Source organism: Dipodomys merriami, unplaced genomic scaffold (assembly GCF_024711535.1).
Source record: "Dipodomys merriami isolate MVZ:Mamm:240054 unplaced genomic scaffold, mDipMer1.0.p SCAF_59, whole genome shotgun sequence".
NCBI lineage: Eukaryota > Metazoa > Chordata > Mammalia > Rodentia > Heteromyidae > Dipodomys > Dipodomys merriami.
Window position 1 is genome coordinate 987501 of NW_027206168.1, and position 20120 is coordinate 1007620.

The following is a 20120-nucleotide window of genomic DNA, read 5'->3' on the forward strand; positions in this document are numbered from 1 at the left end:
TGTCTGTCCGTCTGTCAAGTTAGCTCTCCTCTAAATATATATGGAGCACTTACAACTGGGCCAGGACGAGTAAACAAATAATTAGAAAATAATCACAAACAAATATAATCACGACAGAGGCCTGAATAGAGCTCCTTGGAGCCATGGAGTGCTGATGAAGGCTTGGGGTTTTGTGAGGGCCTGGGGACAAGTCATCTGTTCACAAAACACATCTTCCTCTCTCTCTTTTTATTTTTTCTCTGTCCTGGGGCTTGAACTCTGGGCCTGGGTGCTGACCCTCAGCTCTTCAGCTCAAGGCTAGTGCTCTATCACTAGAGCCACGGCACCACTTCCAGCTTTTTCTGCTTATGTGGTGCTGAGGAATCAAACCCAGGGCCTCATGCATGCAAGGCAAACACTCTACTACTGATTCACCTTCCCAGCCTGACATCTTCCTCTTAAGGTATTACTTTTCACCTGGTTCAGATGAAATGGAGGACTCAGCTGACTCAAGTCCTCTGAGTGTCTAGCCACTGCTGCCACATGGGGACACAATGCTGGGGACTACAGAAGTAGCTCTACAGCTGTTGTGTGATCCCTCTGGTGGCAATGGAGCATGTAAGAACTGATAGGTGGCCCAGTGTAGCCACCTGAGCCGTGACTCTTTTCTGCATGGACATTTTTGGAAAGTTCCTTTGTGTTTTAAAAATCTTTTAAATTTTTTATTTGCTTTATTTTTAAATTTATTTTTTTGGGTCAATTGTGGGGCTTGAACTCTGGGCCTGGGTGCTGACCCTCAGCTCTTTAGCTTAAGGCGAGTGCTCTACCACTTGAGCCACAGCGCCACTTTCAGGTTTCTGGTGGTTAGTTGGAGATAAGAGTCTCACAGACTTTCCTGCTCTAGCTGGCTTTGAACTTTGATCCTCAATCTCAGCCTCCTGAGTAGCTAGGATTATAGGTGTAAGCTACCAGTGCCTGGCTTATTTTTTTAAATTAAAAAATTGTTATTATAAAGGTGATGTACAGAGGGGTTACAGTTTCATAAGCAAGGTAAAGAGCACATTTCTTTTTACACATTGTCACCCCTTCTTTTATTCTCCCTGAGTTTTCCCCCTCCTTCCCCATCCACAAGTTGTGTAGTTCATTTTCAAGCGAGTGTCCAGTGAGTACCACTACTGCATTTGTTTGCCCTTTGTACCTCCATTTCTGTGCACCTCCCACTTATTCTCCCAATGACAGATAAACAAAAAGAAAAGAAAAAATACAGTAAAAAGGAAAAAAAATCCCAACAACCTCTTATTTCCATTTCCTGGAGTTCATTTTGATAAATATTACTTTATATGATCAGATACACATAGGCATTGTGCCTTTCTCTTCCTCTCCTAAGAATATCCTCCTTTGGTCTCACTGTGTGTGAATGCGTAGGGTCCTGTATAATTTATTATATCCTGGTGTATTTTAGATCTTGCTTCTGCATCTGAGAGAAAACATGCATCTTGTGTATCTCTGAGCTTGGCTTACCTCATTTAACATGATTTGTTCTAGGTTCATCCATTTCCCTGCAAGACACAACATTATTTTTTCTAATGTCCGTGTGAAATTCCATTGTATATAGGTAGCACATTTTTTGGTTCCACTCATCTGGTCTCCTTTATTCATTTGAACTTCAGCTCCTATTCTTTTTTTTTTTAATTGTGAAAATACTGTACAGAGGGTTACAATTACATGAGCAAGGTAATAAGTACATTTCTTATCAAGCATTGTTGTCTCCTCCTTTGTTTCCCCTTACCATCCCCCACCCCCAGACTCCGCCTCCCCCCACCAAAGTTGTAAAGTTCGTTTTTTGACATAATGCCTTGTACATCTCATTGTTGCAATGGGTCCACCTGTATCCCTATTTAAACAATTTGTTTTTTCCCTTCCCCTCCCCAAATTATACCAACATCAAATACAGTGAAAATAGGGGTTATACCATGAGGGAGGGACATACAAAGCAACAAAGAAATCATCTTATAAATATGTTAGGCACAATAGCAAGAAAGAAAAAAACATTTGAGTCCTTATCTTAGGGTTCATTTCACCTAACATCAACTTATCTGACCATTTCTGCTTATCTCAGACATACACTAGTTATTGCAAATAAGGGAAACCATGGGACCTATGTTTCTTTGGGCCTGGCTTACTTCACTTAATATAATTTTTTCCAAGTCTCCATTTCCTAACAAATGGGGCAATGTCATTCTTTCTGATGGAGGCATAGAATTCCATTGTGTATATATACCACATTTTCTTGATCCACTCATCTTCAGCTCATATTCTTGTTTGCATAGATGCTACTCTTTCTTCCTTTGAATGGTTTCTCCATTCAAATCTGGACTAACACATTGTGTATAAGATGCACCTCAGAAACTTAGCAGAATAACTCTGTAGACATTATGAAAAGAAGGCACACAAGCAGGGTATGGTAGTTCATGTCTGGACTTCCTGCTATGCAGGAAGTGTTGATATAAAGATCATAGTTTAAGGCTAGTCTGGCAAAAATGTTAGTTGGATTACAGGCTGTTCATGCCTGTAATCCAAGCTGCATGGGAGGTGAATACAGGAGGATCACAGTCCAAGGCTGGCTTTTGGCAAAAACAAGACCTTTTCTGAATCATAAACTAAAATAAGAAGGGCTTGGAGGTTGGACCCAGTGGTAGAATGCTTGCATAAGTTCAAACATCAATACTTACTATGGCTTAAAAAAAAGACAATGTACACATAAGCAAGCATCACTAATCCTCAAGACAATGTCAGTCAAAACCACGATGAGGTCACACATCACCCAGAAAGAATAGCTATTATGAAAAAGACAATCCCCAACAAGTGCTGGTGAGAACATGGAATGGACAGCCCCAGTGGGCTGCTGGAGGGAGTGTGAATTAGTGCTGTCATTGTGAAAGCAGTATGAGATTCCTCACAGAGTTGAAAACAGGAACACCATGGGACTCCATAAATCTCACCCTTGGCTATTATCAGTATGTTGAGGAGACATTACATGCCGATGTTCATTGCAGAACTCTACAAAATAGCCAGGAAATGGAAACAAGTTAGGTGTCCATCCTGATAAATGGATCGTGAAAATGTGGTTTATAAGGGAATACTATTCAGCCATAAAAAAGTGGAATCTTGTCATTTTTGACAATATAGAAGTAACAAGATGATTATATTACATGAAATAAGCCATTTCCAGGTGGCAGTGGCTCACACCTGAATTCCTAGCTACTCGGGAGGCTGAGATCTGAGGATGGTGGTTTGAAGCTAGCCTGGGGATGGAAAGTCCATGAGATTCTTCTTCCTCATGTCACACACACACACACACACACACACACACACACACACACACACACACACACACACACATAGAGCAGGACACTAAGCTCAGGGAGAAAGGATGCTCTCATAGAAGTAGAGAGTAGAAGAAAAAGGAAAACTGAGCTCCTGCTACCTAGGAAAGTCTTACGGAAGGGATGTTGTGAGGCAGTTAGTTAGATGTTAGCCTGCAGTCCATTCCAGCCTCTAGACCCAAGCAGAGGTTCTGCACAGCCTGCTCGAGCCCTCAGTGCCCTGGGTGGGAACATGTGACGGCTCAAGGCCGCTGTGAAGGATGCAGGATGTCTGTGGGCAGAGTTGCTGGACCTGCTTCTCTGCCACAACACCCTCACTTTCTTTCTAGAATGTTCACTCTGGTGATATGTCAAATAGTCATGTGCTCAGGTTTTCCCTGTGTGTCCGTCTACACAAATGACTTTCATAGAGGATCTATTCTGTAGGGAAAACTGTGGAGTCGACTGGCTAATTTAAAACGTCAGCACTGAAATGGCCATTTCTTACACTTTTGGAATCTGTCTAGTAACTATTTGCTTTGATAGCTTGGGTTTGGATGTAACCTCTGGAGGTGAGGCTTCAGACTTCTGCTTAGCCTTCTCTTAGGAAATTCTAGACATTTCTAGCCCAATTATGCAATGGTGGCTTTCTGTCTCCTCCTCCTTTCTCAAGTCTCCTTTTAATCGGTCTTAGAATATCACACATTGTGTTTTCTACTCTTCTACCATTTGTCTATTCTTTGGCTTTCTGAGAAGATTCAGATTTATTTGTTTATTTATTAACCCAAGGCCTGGACGTTCAAGGCTGATACTCAATCCCTTGAATTCCAGCCCCACTTTCAGCATTTTGCTGATAAATTGGTCATAAGGGCCTCGCAGACTTTTCTTCCTAGGATGATTTCAAACCTTGATTTTCAGATCTTAGCTTCCTGAATTGCTACATTTCTAGATGTGAGCCACTGGCACCTGGCCCCAAAATTAATATTTTATATAGTAACTGAGAACATCTTGACATTGGTTGTTTTTCTGGAGTATTTGAAAGAAAGTGGATTGTAGGTGGCTCTGTATCAACACTGACTCATTGTTCTGTATAATTTCTACTATGTGGGCTCGGGAACATAACCAAGAAATATCTGCCTTCATTTCCATTTTTAAAAATTTCATTTTGACTCTCCTTGTAAAGGGAACCTAAAACATACGCCATATTGGTCGTCATCACCGAAAGCCTATTAAAGAAAAACTCCCTGCCAAACGCTCTGGACTTCTGGGTCCAATAGACTTGGAAAATGTGGGCGGCGAAAGGAGAATTCTCCTAAGTATTTTAGGTATGGATGTCAAATGAGAGAAATCTTGCTTCTTGGCCCAGAGATACTTCCTGTGTTGGAGCCATCAACTCCTACCCTGTGGTGATGGGCCTGGTGGTGTGGATTTCCTTGTTCTTAAACTTATTAAATGTTCTTTGCACCAAGTGGAGTCATTAGGGTGTGAACTCTGCAGCACTTACCAAATCAGTACTGTGTGTGTGTGTTGCCTCTAAGTTGGTTTCTAGTCACCCCATGTGCTCTCCCATTATTCTCTTCCTTAACCATGATGGCACTCTGGTTACAAAAGCAAGCTTGTCAGGCCTCTGTTCTTCTTTGTGGATTCAAGGAGTTATTTCAGCATAGGGACCATTTATTTTTGTGGGAGAGGGAGAGGGAGAGGGAGACAAGCTTGAGCCTAAATGTCTTCAAGGCATGCATGTTTCTGGGTTAAGATCTCCAACCCTGCAGCTCACAGTGATACACATGATCTTGGAGTCTGGTTGCATTTGGAACTTGGGGTTCGCCAGATGGTCAATGGGCAGAGATATTTCACACCAATCCTGACCAGATCTGTAACTCTGCCTTTGAAAGCAGCTTGCCTAGAAAGGATTTCACTGAATCACACAAAAGCTAGATAGCTGTGAGAGCAGGGCACACAAAAGCTGAAGAATTCCTGCTGAATGCCTACCTGATGCTTTACAATTGCTGCCCAAGTTCAGATTTCCCGGATCAAATGTTTTCAAGCTCTGTGAGGTCAGGTGGCTTGGCAGACAGAGTTTAGCTCCCCGCCTATTGCAGAGAAGTCACCCCATTGGGTGTGACCACTCTGAAGGTAAGTGTTAATCCCGATCTGATTTCATGTGTCCAACAGCTGTTGGAGACATTAGCGATGCCATCTGTGTCCAATGCAATCATTTCCTACCACTCAGCCTCAGATGGCCCCAAAGTTAATTTAGTGCATATTGGGAAATTCCTGAAACAACAAGAGACTTAACACCATTTCCTCCCATCAAATCCAGGACATTTCTGTTGATATTTTGAGAGACCAGGAGGTGAGAAAACTATCGAGCTGGGGAATGCAATCATTAGCCCATAAAATCCGGGGCCCTTTTTGAAGGCTCTTTCTCCAAGATGGAGTTGTGTTTTGGCCAAGAATAAATATATCCAGTGGCCATACTTGAAGGAAAATGGTTCTTAATCATTAGTATTAAAGTGCTATGCTTTGATAAGTGGCGATGTTTTGAACCGTCTTGGTGACGCAAACTAATCTCTTTATGAAAATCTCAGTGACAGATTCACAGTCAAGGATTTTCCCTGTGTAAACGAAGACTAGACAATTCACAAGAATCTGGTGTTAGTTACTCATCTCTGACTTCTCCTTAGGGCACAGCTCATCTCTCTCAAAATTGTTTTCTTTATCTTCCTAAGTTCTTCATCAAGATTATTAGACCCAAAGAAAAAGTCAGCTGAGAGGCTGGGGATATAGCATATTGGTAGGGTATTTTCCTAACACATGCAAGGTCTTGGATTTGATCTCCAGCCCTGCAAACAAAAAAGAATGAAAAAGGGAAGATAGAAGGGAAGGAAGAAAGGAGGGAAGGAAAGAAAAGAGGAAAGAAGGAAGGAAGGGAAGGTTGGAGGAAGGAAAGAAGGAAGGAAAGAAGAAGGAAAGGTAGCTCAGTGGTAGCTTAGCATATGATGTGCCCTGAGTTGACTCTCAGCTATACGGAAAAGGGAAGAAAGGAAATAAAAAGGGATGGAAGGGAAGAAGGAGGAAGGGAGGATCTGTGAAGTAGATTTATATTCAAGTGGGTCAGAGGAGAGTTGATGTAAGCAGTAAGTCACACTAATGATATAATTTGCACTTTTGGAAGTACTGTTCCATCCGCAGTCTGAATTTAGCAAAGCTGACTGGATCCCATCTTTCACAGATGAACCTTATCTTTGCAAAGGGGAGTAGAGCAGAAGGTGGCTAGACCTCCTATTCCCTCTGCCTTCGTGGTCTTCTTGCTGGCATTTACATCTGCTCTCAATACCACCGCCACAGGAGGCACGGCACCCCCAGCTATAGCCGAGAACCGTACCACTCAGGTGTGAAGGCCTGCCTTCTACCCTTTAAAGAAGTAAATAGGATATGTGAAATGCTCCTTCCTTCTTCCTTCCTTCCTTCCTTCCTTCCTTCCCTCCTCCTTTCTTTCTTTCTTTCCTTGCTTCCTTGCTTGCTTGCTTGCTTGCTTCCTTCCTTCCTTCCTTCCCTCCTTCTTTCCTTCCTTCCTTCTCTCCTTTCTTTCCTTCCTTCCTTCCTTGCTTGCTTCCTTCCTTCCTTCCTTCCTTGCTTCCTTCTTCCCTCCCTCCCTCCCTCCCTTTTTGTTTCTCTTTTTCACCTTAGGTTTGAGCCCAGAGTCCTTATTTTTCAGATAGGGGTCTTACTTTTGCCCAGACTGGCCTTGGACTGATCTTTCTACCACCACCTTCTGGGTAACTCAGATTACAGGTATGTGGCACCATTATCTGGCTTTTAATTATTATTATTATTTTTGAAATAGGGTCTCACTAGCTTTTTTTTTTTTTTTTGCTAGACTGGCTTCAAACTTCAATCCTCCCATATCTGCTTCCCAGCTTCTGGGATTCTTGAAGTATCATTTCTATTGTGCATGTATTGTTTTGTTACCATGATGAAGCCAAAAGCTGTAAAACAAATAATCTGAATTAAGGATTGTCTATATTTTCTTCTGGTCTTTTCTAGTTTGGCAATCTGATCTTTTCCATGCACTGTATTCCATTTCCTGATAAAGATTTTTAAAAGAATCAAATCTGTGCTCTTAGGGAAAAGAAAAAAAACCACCCCACCCATTTGTTTCACAGAACGTCCAGGCATCATTTCAGATGCAGGCTGCACAGTCATCAGTGAGTAAAATAGGCAGATAGGTTCCATGTCCTCATACACTTACCTCCTAGTTGGGAAAGAGGCGATAAACACAGCAAATGACATGTGAACACTGAGTCCATGTACACATCCTGCACATGTGCACACGCAGGCACATGTATGCATGGACGAGGTTAGTGCTGGAAGGCCTGGGCAGAGACAGGGAGCCGTCCAAGGGGGTGGAAAGGCTTTGAGTCCCCAGGAAGAATCCCTGACAGGAGAGACTGACTTAATAGACCAGGTGGAGAGAGAAGAGATGGTTCTGTGACTCTCAGCAGGAACTGTATTTCTGGAAGATAGAATGAGTCTTCCATTTCTTCTCATGTCTCCTGCTTTGCTCATGTGATAGCCATGGGAACTACTGAGCTTCTCATGGGCTTACTTCTTCTGTATTACCCTAGAATCTTTCTTCCCTCCCTCCCCTACTTCCCTTCCCTTCTTCCCTCCCTCCCTCCCTCCCTTCCCTTCCTCCCCCCCTCCCTCCCTCCCTCCTTTCTTTCTTTCCTTCTTTCTTTCTTTCTTTCCTTCCTCCCTCCCTCCCTCCCTCCCTCCCTCCTTTCTTTCTTTCCTTCTTTCTTTCTTTCCTTCCTTCCTTCCTTCCTTCCTTCCTTCCTTCCTTCCTTCCTTCCTTCCTTCCTTCCTTCCTTCCTGTACTGGGGTTTGAACTCAAGACCTCATGCTCTTATTTGGCCTTTTAATTTTTTGGTTCCAGACTAGAACTCTTCCACTTGAGCTATACAGCTCCACTTCCAGCTATTTGCTGGTTAACTGAAGATAAGACTCTCATGAACTTTTCTGCTTCTGAGGCTGGCTTTGAATAGCAATTCTCAGAGCTCAGCCTCCTGGGTAGCTAGGATTACAGGCGTGAGCCACCAGCTCCCAGCTTGTATCTTCTTGAATTGCTCTAGTACACTCACCTTATTGACCCCAATCTATAGATGAGGAAAAACCCAGCCTCCCCCACTGCTTGCAAGAACGTGATGAAACAAAGTTGTGCATGACTTAAAACAATCACCCAGGTTCCCAGCATGCTGGGGTTGTGTTTTCAAGGGTTTAAAATGGCCCCTTCTTTCCTAGGGGGGATTTCACACAATTACAAATGAATGTGTAACTACATGGTTTGCTCAAGTAACACGGCATAGGAGCAGTATTAAGACCAATCACTGCAGATCATTAAATCATGGTTTTTGAGGAAAAGCAAAGCTCCAGGAGTTGGTCTAGCAATCAAGGGACCTGAGGGCGCAGCCAGCCGGGTCCAAGGACCTTGCTCTGGCCCTGAGAACAAGCTGGGATTGTCCCTTCAGCAGCAGTGCGTGCTTCAGCTCCACGCTGGACGGCAACCCCGGCCCCAAAGTCCCTGACTGTGTGAGAGGTTAACTAGCCTTCTGCAAACATTAACACCTATGGGAACCAGGCTGTAATTAGGGAGGGATATAGCCCACCCCCCAAGTGCCTGTCAGTGTACAGAATGCATTCTAGAGATCCCAGTGCAAATGTGATTTGTGTGGTCATGGGTATAGCAGCCACAGCTTTCTAAGTAGGCTGCTTGGTCGCCAGTGGCTCCTTGTGCATCTTTGTAGAACTTTGTAGAACTGTAATATTGGGGTTACAGCAGCTTCGAGATGGACATCTGTGCCCGGGACACCCTCCCCCATCTTTCTTATTTATTAGGGTCCCTTATTCCTCTGACACACAACTGTTTAGAGTGTAAACCAGTATGCCCTAGCTGTTTCTATTGGTGTTCGTTAGTTTTTTTCACGTAGAGTCTCATTATGTAACCCAGGCTGACTATGAATTTTCTATGTAGTAGACCAGGCTGGATTTGAACTCCTCCAGGCTTAGCTTCCCAAGGACTGGGATTACAAGAGTGAAACACTAGTCCTCACTCATTTTCTATTTTTGGTGGAAAAAAAAGAAAAAAGAAAAACAAAAACAAAAGGCATGTTGTCTAGCTCTTATTCAAGAGGAACGTTTTCATGTGACGTCTGTGACAAAATAGTTATGAATTCACCAAATCCCTTTTGTCTCCAGTCCTGCTTTTTTGGTGATAAGTGGTTAGAGTACCATCTGAGGAAGCAAGCTCAGCCAATGCAAGATCCCACGTTCAAACTCTAGTACTGTCAAACAAACACAAAACAAAATTTATCCAGTGCAAAGATGAGATTATTTCATTGTGTGTGAGTTAAATCCCCAATCAAGTTGGTAAAATGAAACAGTGATTTGGTTTCAGAGCATTACAATCACAAGACGATGTGACTGAGATTTCCATCTAGAACGTGTTTGTGTCTCTTCTTGCAGGAAAGTGGGGTACCTGTGGGCCCCAAGTCCACAGAAACTGGTCCCTCCCTCAGAATCTTCCTCCATGGCAGGTCCTCGCTTCTAGACTTGGCTCTAAGCAGGCTAGAGTGAATGCGGACAAACCACTTTTCAAGTTCTTTTTGTTAGATGTGGGGCTTGAACTCAGGACCTGGGTGCTACTTTTTCACTTGAGGCTAGTGCTCTACCACTTAAAGCCAGAGTGCCACTTCTGGGTTTGTTTGTTTGTTTGTTTGGTGGGTTCATTGGAGGTAAGAGTCTCATAGACTTTTCTGCCTGAGCTGGCTTCCAGCCATGACCTTCAGATCTCAGCCTCCCGAGTAGCTAGGATGTCAGGCGTGAGCCACTAGCTTCTGGGCACCTTTCAATTTCTATCTCTGATGGAGAGCCCTAGCGTGGCTCATCAGAAACGTGTTTTACACATCTATACTCTGGAGTGTGTTAGGTTTGTTAACTCTGAAGGGGCTCCTTTTACGACACTCACTGGAGAGGGCAGCCTCCTGGGAGGTTCTGGCCAGGAGGAAGCGTGCATGTGTGCACCCAGGGCAGGGATGGGAAGGGAGGAAGAAAAGTAGGTAGGACTGGAGGTGAAGGCAGAGTGCCTGGAGACTCCAATAACAGTAGGGCCTGGTCCTGCCCACGCCACCTTGACCTTGAACCTCTGGCAGTTTCTGCCTGTGGGGGGAAGAGGCTTTCCCATAAAATGTAAGACTGATCCCCATCGCCCAGTCCAAAGCGTGAGTCGGTGTGCCAGATGCCTGGGGATGGCGGTGGAGCAGAAAAAGGGTTATTTGAAAAAAAGCATCCAGTCCAGTCTAAAGAAAGGTATGTGCATAAATCAAGACTCGGTGCTGCCTCAGGGTGTTTTTATATGAAACTGGAGCCCTCCAGAGCTTCATAAACGCCAGGTTTCGGCGACAGACACCCCTACCTACACTGGCAACATCTCCCCCCCCCAATGGCCTAGTCCCCCGACAAAGTTTGGTCTGGTGGGCATCCCTCCCTGGTTTTGTGTGCGCTCCCTTAGCTCCGTGCTCTGGAGCCTGAGACCTGTCTCTGCGTCCTTCTTTCTTGCACATCCCGGCCTATAGCTCCCAGGCCTCACTCCTGAGTTTCCCCAGGGCCAAAGATGGCCCTCCAGACTGCCAGACCACAAACTTCACCCGCCCTGCTGGGATCCATGGGTACTAGACATGGACGAGATGGCTCTGGTGTCCAAACGGGAGTGCTGGAAAATGGCATCGAGGGTTTGGGATTTGCTGGTTTGTTTTTTACCAATAGTGAGGGCTTGCTGGAACTCACAGCCTCATGCTTTTGCTCAGTTTTCTTCCCTCATCATTGACTCTCTCCTACTTGAGCCACACTTACACTTCAGGCATTTTTTTTTTTTTTTGCTGGCTAATTGGAGATAGTACTCTTGGGGCTGTCTTTAAACTAGGATCCTTAGAGCTCAGCCTCCTGAGTCGCTAAGATTATAGGTGTGAACCATCAGGCCTTGGCTGGGGCTTATTTACTTTTACTTAAAAAACTGTTTTATTAGCATATATTAATTATGCAAGAGGGTTTCACTGTGACACTTCCATACATGCATACAATACACTCTGGCCAAACTTGCTCCCTTCCTCTCCCTCCCTCTCTCCATCCTCCCCCTTCCCTTTCCCTCTTCTTAAAACAATTTGGACAAGTTTTAGTCTTCATATAGACATATGAAGCACTTCAACCATATTCACCCTCATTCACCTCTTCCACTGGGATCAGTCCTCCAGGGAGAGTTTGTTGTATTGTTTTCCTGTCATTTTTTTTTAAAGCCAGAAGTGGACCTGTGACTCAAGTGGCAGAACACCAGCCTTGTTCAAGCCTTAAGTTCAAGCCCCAAGACTGGCAGCTAGCTATCTATCTATCTAGAGAGCCCAAGCTGGATACAGGTGGTTCATACCTGAAATCTTAACCACCTAGAGGCTAAGACCTAGAGGATATCAGTTCAAAGACAACCTGGGGAAGAGTCCCTGAGACTCAGCTCCAGTTAATCAGCAAAATGCGGGACTGGAGACATGGCTCAAGTGGTAGAGTGCCGAGGTGGAAATGAAATCTAAGGAGTCATACATGCTAGGTAGGCACTCCATAACTAAGTTATATCCACAGCCTAGTTGAACTATTAAATTAATTACTGACTAGGTTATCTTTTGAAGTGCTGGGGGTCAATCTCATTTCATGTCAGACAACCACTCTACCACTGAGCTCTCCTTCCAGCTCTGTCATTTGAATTTCCTCTTGTTTTCTGGCTATCATTTTTGTGTATATTAAATGTACAATGGAATTTCAACTTGGTATTTCACATGTACCTATGTAATAGTTTAGTCAAGCTAACTCTCTGTATTGTGCTAGTTCTGGAAGACTGTACACAGTAAGGACTTTCCCCCCTTTTTGTTCTGGTACTGGGGCTTGAACTCAGGACCTGGGTGCTGCCCTGAGCTCTTTTGCTCAAGGTGAACAACTGACCACTTGAGTCACAGCTCCTCTTTGTGTGTGTGTGTGTGTGTGTGTGTGTGTGTGTGTGTGTGTGTGTGTGTGTATGTGTGTGGTATGTGTGACTAATTGGCAATAAGAATCTCTTGGACTTTTCCTGCCTGAACTGCCTTTGGACCATGATCCTCCTGAGTAGCCAGGAGCCACTGGTGCCCCAGCTGCTGGCATTTAAAATGTGATCTCATTTTGAAATGTGGTCATTTTAAATGTGATCTCAGGCCTCTAACAAATGAGTGCTTCTAACTATGGTCAAGAGATGAAAATTATGTAAAGCAAAAGTGTTGTGCCTAAATTTGTCATTGGCAATGGATTGATTGCTTGGCTCTCCCAAATTTATATATTGGAATCCCAGCCCCAGGTAATGGATGGAATTGCTCAGATACCCCAGATTTACAAGTTGGAATCCCACTCGTATGAGACGGCTTTAGAAGGTGGTTTTTGGAGGTTGCCACATTGGTGTCTCAATTATTTTGTCATAGGGATGAGCAAACCATCACAACACGCCCTTCTTTCCAATTCACAAAACCTTTTCACAATTCTCTCTTTATTGCTTTCTACTCAGTTGAAAATCATTCATTGGATGGATGTGTGTTTAGCCTGTACCCTAACATTTGAGACATTTTTGCTGGGCTTTCTATTCTGCTAACATAGTATCACTTAGTGTTTCTTTTTGCTGAGCTTGTTAAGAAACAAGAACATGTTTGATTTCATCTCCCATCTTCTGCAAACATTTTATATAGTACTTTACTTCAGCTTTGGTTTATAACAAAATTAATAGCAGCTCAATGTATTTTATTGTCCATGGTTATTGAAAATGTACATCATGATTCTACACTGCTTCTTTTTTTCCTTTTTCTGTGTGTGTGTGTGTGTATGTGTGTGTGTGTGTGTGTGTGTGTGTGTGTGTGTGTGTATGCCCACACACGCATGCATGCTGGCCCTGGGACTTGAATTCAGGGCCTTAGTACTGTTCCTGAGCTTTTGCTCAATGTTAGCACTCTACTATTTGAGTCATAGATCCATTTCTCTATTTTTGTCTTTCTTTTCTTTTTCTTGTCTTTCTTTTCTTTTTCTTGTCTTTTTTCTCTCTCTCTCTCTTTCTTTCTTTCTTTCTTTCTTTCTTTCTTTCTATCTTTCTTTCTTTCTGGTGTTTAATTGGAGAGGAATCTTTTTTTTTTTTAAACCAGTCATTTTTTTATTGAGCAATAATTGCCTCAGGATATAAAAGGACTCAGCTGTGATTAAGTAGACAGATGGGAGCCAGGCCAGACAGCATCCATCAAGAATACAGGTAGCCTCATGGGCCTTTCAGTGGTACATGCGATGCCCTTCATGTTTGAGCTCCTTGTAGCAACAGCAGTCATTGAAAAGCACATAGCAAGCCAGCACCATGTTGACTCCAGCAGTGCTCCCTTTCTTCACATTGATGTACTTGTTGAAGTACCAGTCATAACCTCTCTGAAATGCTCCAGCAATGCCTTTTGAGGTGAAGTCCCACATCACAATCCAGTTTGGCAGTTCTACTAGTTTGATATCCATTAGTTTGTTTTCCTTCAGTGGTACTACTGATGCCATCTTGGAGTCCTGGTGTCTGTCAAGCCCAGAGATAAGAGTCTTACAGACTTTCCTGCCTGGGATGGCTTTGCACTGGGATCCTCAAACCTCAGTCTCCTGAGTAGCTAGGATTATAGGTGTGAGCCACTAATGCCTGGCTTACATTGCTCTTATTAAAGTTTTTTTTTTTTTTTTCTGATACCATTGGGGCCTCTCACGCCTCCCTTGTTTGCCATACTTCTTGCTGGTTATTTATTTGTCAGTTTTGTTGCTTCAGTATAGAGGCCTTACATTTACTCCACTATCTTGTTCTCAGCTGACACTCTACCATTTGAGCCATGGCTTCAGTCTGGCTTTTTACTGGTTAACCGGAGATAAGAATCTCACAGATTTTTTTTTTCTGTCAGGGCTGGCTTTGAAATAGGATCCTTCAGATTTCAGTCTCCTGAGTAGCTAGGATTACAGATGTGAGCCACCAGTGCCCAGAAAGATTGTACATCTTTAGCTAGATGCCAAAATTAATGGTTCCAAATCATACTCCTTCCTTCATTATATGAAAGTTGCTATTTCCCCACATTTGATATTCTCATATTATTTAATGATTTCCAATCTCATGGACATGAAATCTAATTTATTTTTCTCATTGGGTTCTCTTATGAATGGACCTAAACACCATTTCATATGTTAATTAACTCTTTCTAGATCTTTTTCAGGGAGTTAAATCTAAATAATTGTTTTCTCTGCTAGTTTAGGTTTTTCTTAAAGTTCTTTTACACATTTTAAAACGATGTTATCTTCCTGATGGTATCCAATTAAAATCCTTTGTTTCTGCTATTTTTTTCCTTTCTAGGTTTTCATCTGGAATCCATATTAGGTGAACAGGAGGATATTACTTTTTCTTGTCAAGGTCTCTTTCCAACTCTATCCCTAACCTAGGGTTCTCTTTTAAGTTCTGATCTCTCCACTGTTATTTTAGCATATCTACCAGCTAGTTCCAAGCTCTACTCACCATGAAAGAAGTGAATAGAGTGGTCCTTCCTGCTACACATGCAGACACCTGTGTCTACTACATTCCCTAATTTGCTCTCTGTTCTGAGCATCTTGTTGCACTGGAAGTTTAAAAGACCCTCATTCTAACCACAGTAGCTCCTTCCTTATCCTCATGAAGGATAGGTTCTACCATCTCTTGTGAATACCACCCTATACAAAAGCTCAAGCTCCTTATTCAAAATGGTCCTATATTTCCATATAGCATATCTAATCTTCCTGAATGTTCTAAGTCATCCCTAATTGTAATAGTTAATAAATCATTGCTTATAATGATGAAGAAAATGTGAATGTGAGTAGTTGTTATACATATTGTCTAAGGGATGGTCAGAAGAGAAAAAAAGTCTATGTGAAGTTCAAAAGTAATGGTCCAGATTTTTGTTGTTGTTTTTGGTCCTGGTCATAGGACTTGAACTCAGAGCCTGGGCTCTATCCCCTGAGCTTTTCTGCTCAAGGCTAGCTTTTCTGCTCAAGGCTAGCACTTTACTACAGCTCTACTTCCAGCTTTCTGGTGGTTAATTGGAGATAAGAGTCTCATAGGGTTTCCTGCATGGGCTTTCTTTGAACCTAGATCCTCAAACCTCAGCCACCCGAGTAGCTAGGATTACAGGCGTGAGTCATCAGCGCTCAACTTCATCCAAATATTTTTGTTTGCAGTGAATTAAATCCATAGATGTAGAACCCTGTGGATATGAAGTCCAGCTGCATGTCACTCTGGATCTAGCCACCAATCTGGTGGTGGCATCTCCTTCTAAGAGTTTGTTGACTGCCCTTCTGACTTCTATCTCTATTCCTGGGTAGCTTTAGTAGAAGGTGACACTTGTGGGTTTTTTTTTTTTTTTATCACTGGAGAAGAATGAGGGCTTCTTCTCTAGTCTCTCTCTCCCTCTGCTTTTCCTGGTCTTCAATTCATCCTCCATCTTTCATCCTGCAACAAGAATGGGTGCTCTGAGATTCTCCCCTGATCATGATGTTTCTTTCTTCTTCTCAGAGAGATAACTGGCTGCCAGAAGTTGGTGATGCTCTCTAATTTGTTAAGCGCCAAGGCCTACATATCTACTTATTCTAAGGCACCCCCCCATGTGTTAGCTTGAGCCTTAACAATAGTTCTTGCCAATGAGGTATGAACAGAAGGGTGTGTGTGTGTGTGTGTGTGTGTGTGTGTGTGTGTGTGTGTGTGTGTGTGTGTGTGTGTGTCTTTTCTGGACAACAATGCTTAATTCCTGCCATGCTCTTCCCAGACATGCTCTTTCTCCATGAACAGAAAACCTAGGAATTGTGTATGAGGACTGCATTCTCAGGTTATTTTGGAGTCTGGGACCCTGAATCCTTCTCTAATGGGAAGACATCCAACCAGTTACACACTCATTGGAGTGTATCAGGACTATTTTTGTTGTGTTAATCCACTGAACATTTAGGGATTATTTGGTTCAGCAGCTAATGCAACCTTAACTAATACTTTGATGAAATCACAAAATGTCTCTAAAAATAACTTGGAAGTGGCTTAGGGCCATGTGCTGTGGGCTTCTTATGACCTGGCTTCTGCCTGCGGGGAGTGCTGAGTTTCTTACCTCTGACCTCCTCTCCTACTGACGCTCAGTGAGGCTCTGGAGCGAAGCTCATGTGCCTTCTTCCTTCTGGATTTTCTTCTGCCTAAACACTCCTCCATTTGGGTCCTTGTGAATTCTTTTCTTCCCCAGACTTAGCTCAGATACTTCCTCTTCTGAAAGGCTTTTTGCTGAAGCTTCATTTATCTTTTCTTGTAACATATCATTTGTCTAATAAGAGAGAGAGAGAGAGAGGAAGAAGGAGGAGGAGGAAGAGGAGGAGGAGGAGGAAGAGGAGGAGGAGGAAGAGAAGAAGATGAAGAAGAAGGAGAAGGAGGAGGAGGAGAAAGAAGGGGAGGAGGAGGAGGAGACAGAAAATAGTGAAGGAGGAGGCAGGACAGAAGAGAGAAGGAGAACCAGTCTGAATAATTTTAGTACTATGTACATTATATTCAATGGGAATATCTATCCTGATGCCTAGTAAGGGAACCCTATTTTTTAAATTTAATCTTTGGCTGAATGCCAAATAAAATGAATGAAAAGAGTGGATAATTTCTTCTCTTGTGTCTTCCTCTCCTCTCTTAGCTCCTTTTCCCATTATTGCTGTTTGATTGTCTCTTTGCTAACTTCTAAAGACATGATCAGCTTTCTCATTTTTTCTCTCAAGGCCATGTTTTAGTCCCACCCACCCCCAACCCCTCCCAAGCAAAATGTTAAATAAGCAAAAAATAAATTCTTTCTCAGGTAGATTTGTTGTTTGGAACCATGAAAAAAATTTGCTTAGTCACATTCATATACTTCCCAACCTATTTTACTGTCGACATTCCTCCTGACAAACTTAGGAAAACAATCAAGTTGAGTTCAGACATGTACTGGAACCACTCAGCTGAAGTTAAATATGGCTTGATGTTTCAGAAGTGGTAAAGTATGTTTTAGGGCTGAAGACTACAATGCATGTCTGATAATTGGAAATGATCTTGAAAAGGTAGACTGGATGAAAGGAAGATTCTGTGTGTGTGTGTGTGTGTGTGTGTGTGTGTGTGTGTGTGTGTGTGTGTATGCGCCTGTGTGTACGCAGGCTTGAGCTCAGGGCTTTAGTGCTCTCCCACAGTTTTTATGCACAAGGGTGGCATGCTATCATTGAAGCAAGCCACAGCTCCACTTCTGGCTTTTTGCTGGTTTATTAGAGATAAGAGTCTTACAGACTTTTCTGTCTGGGCTGGCATCAAACCGTGACTCTCAGATCTCAACCTCATTCATAGCTAGAGCCTCCAATACTCAGCTTTAAGGAAAGAGAAAGAACAAATTGATTGTTTTTGGGTTGGGCTGTGCAAAAGGCTCTTAGCAACTGGGCCTTTTTAAAACCTGGAATGTGACAGAGTGTGCCCTGCACAAGTCAGTTTACGATGATGTTCAGATAAGCCTTATTTAAATGATCCTGTGGGAAACTCTGATGAAATAGTCGATAACCTACAAAGAATGAGATAAGTACAGGACACAAGGAAAACTTCCAGGAAGGTGAATTACCCTATCATCTGAATTTGAGCACAAGTGAAATGGCAATGGCTTCTGATGTGAGATTTTAGTTTTGGTTTACCTTTGTGTCTTCTGCCAGGTTGGGTAGGTTGAGCATTTGCTCAGTGCCCTGTGCAGCATTGGCAAGGCATCCTGGGAAAGTTCCCATAAATACTCCGGTCTGCCCTCTTCTCCTCCTGCAGGGCGTGGTGAAGCCTCCTCCACACCCAGCCTAAAGTATGCTGTGCAGACTCTTGAAGATGGTGGAGATAATTTGGAAACACATCAGAGGAGTTAATAAGCAGGCTAGATAGCTCGTTTGGCAATGTGCCCAGTTAGCGGAGTCCTCCAAACCCTCTCCCCTTGTTAGATACATCTGGAGGGGATGTAAACCAATTTATTGAGGTGTTAGGGACACAGGGTACCCAGTGGATAACCTTTCAGGTCCTACTCCTTCTCTTGTGTCTTATTCCAGGTCAAACAAGAACTCTCTCTCTCTCTCTCTCTCTCTCTCTCTCTCTCTCTCTCTCTCTCTCTCTCTCTCTCTCTCTCTCTCTCTCTCTCTCTCCCTGTCTCTGTCTGTCTCTCTGTCTCTCTGTCTCTCTCTCTCTCTCATGCTACTAGGTAGGGTTTGAATTCAGAGCCTTGCACTTTCTGGGCTGGCATTCTACCACTTGCACCATGCCTCCAACCCAGTTTTTTTGCTAGCTATTTTGGAGATGGAGCCTAGAGATGTTTAAACTTGGCTTGATCTTGAACTTAGATCCTTCAGGTCTCAGCCTCTTTAGTAGTTAGGATTATATACCTAGATTTCTCTGTGTCTTTAAAAAAATTTTTTTGGTATAGATAATAGTCTTTTATCTGTTTTATAGATTTCAGATGTTTCTCTTTCTATACTTTTTGGCCTTTTAGTTTTTGTTTTGTATGTTTGGTACCTACTTTAAATTTTTTTTTTTTTTGGTCGGCCGTGGGGCTTGAACTCTGGGCCTGGGCGCTGTCCCTCAGCTCTTCAGCTCAAGGCGAGCGCTCTACCACTTGAGCTACAGCGCCACTTCTGGTTTTCTGGTGGTTTATTAGAGATAGGAGTCTCACGGTCTCTCCTGCCCGGGCTGGCTTTGAACCACGATCCTCAGATCTCAGCCTCCTGAGTAGCTAGGATTACAGGCGTGAGCCACCAGCGCCCGGCCTACTTTAAATTTTAATGTAGATAACTTTTTTTCCCTAGGAAACTTTTGATGAGATCTATGGAGACTAGATTGATGGGGTTGGGAAGAATGATGGTAGAGGTGACACTAATCAAGATGCATTATGCTCATAAATTGACATGTTGAATTGAAGCCCCTTTGTGGAACTATTTAATAAGGAAAAATGAATGAATTAAAATATTAGAAATTAAAATTAAAATTATTTTCCTGAATTTTTATTTTTAGAGGAGGGTTGTTTCTTGTGTTTGTTTGTTTTGAGAGGGTCAGTTGTGGGGCTTGAACTTAGGGCCTGGGCACTGTCCCTGAGCTCTTTTGCTCAAGGCTAGCACTCTACCACTTTGAGCTACAGCCCCACTTCCAGTTTTCTTGTGGTTAATTGGAGACAAGAGTCTCATGGACTTTCCTGCCCAGGCTGGCTTTGAACTGTGATCCTCAGATCTCAGCCTCCTGAGTAGCTAGGATTACTGGCTTGAGCCACTAGTGCCCAGCTAATTTCTTTTTTGATTTCAAGACTAGACATATATTGTCTGACACTTGGTTTTTCTGTGTGCTATGATGTAAGGATCTATACGTCTTATTCCCTTGACAGGGGCTATTTATTCCCAATCTGTGTGCCAGGCATAACTACTACTGCCCAGTGATGTGCTATCTAACCCACCCTCCACTAAGTTCTTCTGTTATTGTGGGTTTCCCCCACAATAACAGCTCAGTGGATTTCCCCCACTGAGCTAGGCGTCCAGTCACACATACATGCCCAGAGCTTACGTTACAGGGCAGCATTCTCGGGTATTTGGCAAGTCTGGGCAAGTCCAGTGCTACCTTGCAGAATTCCATAT

General features: G+C 43.1%; 1 protein-coding gene across 1 annotated transcript; it reads right to left on the reverse strand.

The window, feature by feature from the left end:
• Positions 1–13724: 13724 nt before the first annotated feature.
• LOC138813147 (ATP synthase subunit f, mitochondrial-like) lies at positions 13725–13991 on the reverse strand. Its single transcript, XM_070001345.1, has one exon. The coding sequence runs from the start codon at positions 13989–13991 to the stop codon at positions 13725–13727; it is 267 nt and encodes an 88-aa protein (XP_069857446.1).
• Between the last annotated feature and the right edge of the window lie 6129 nt (positions 13992–20120).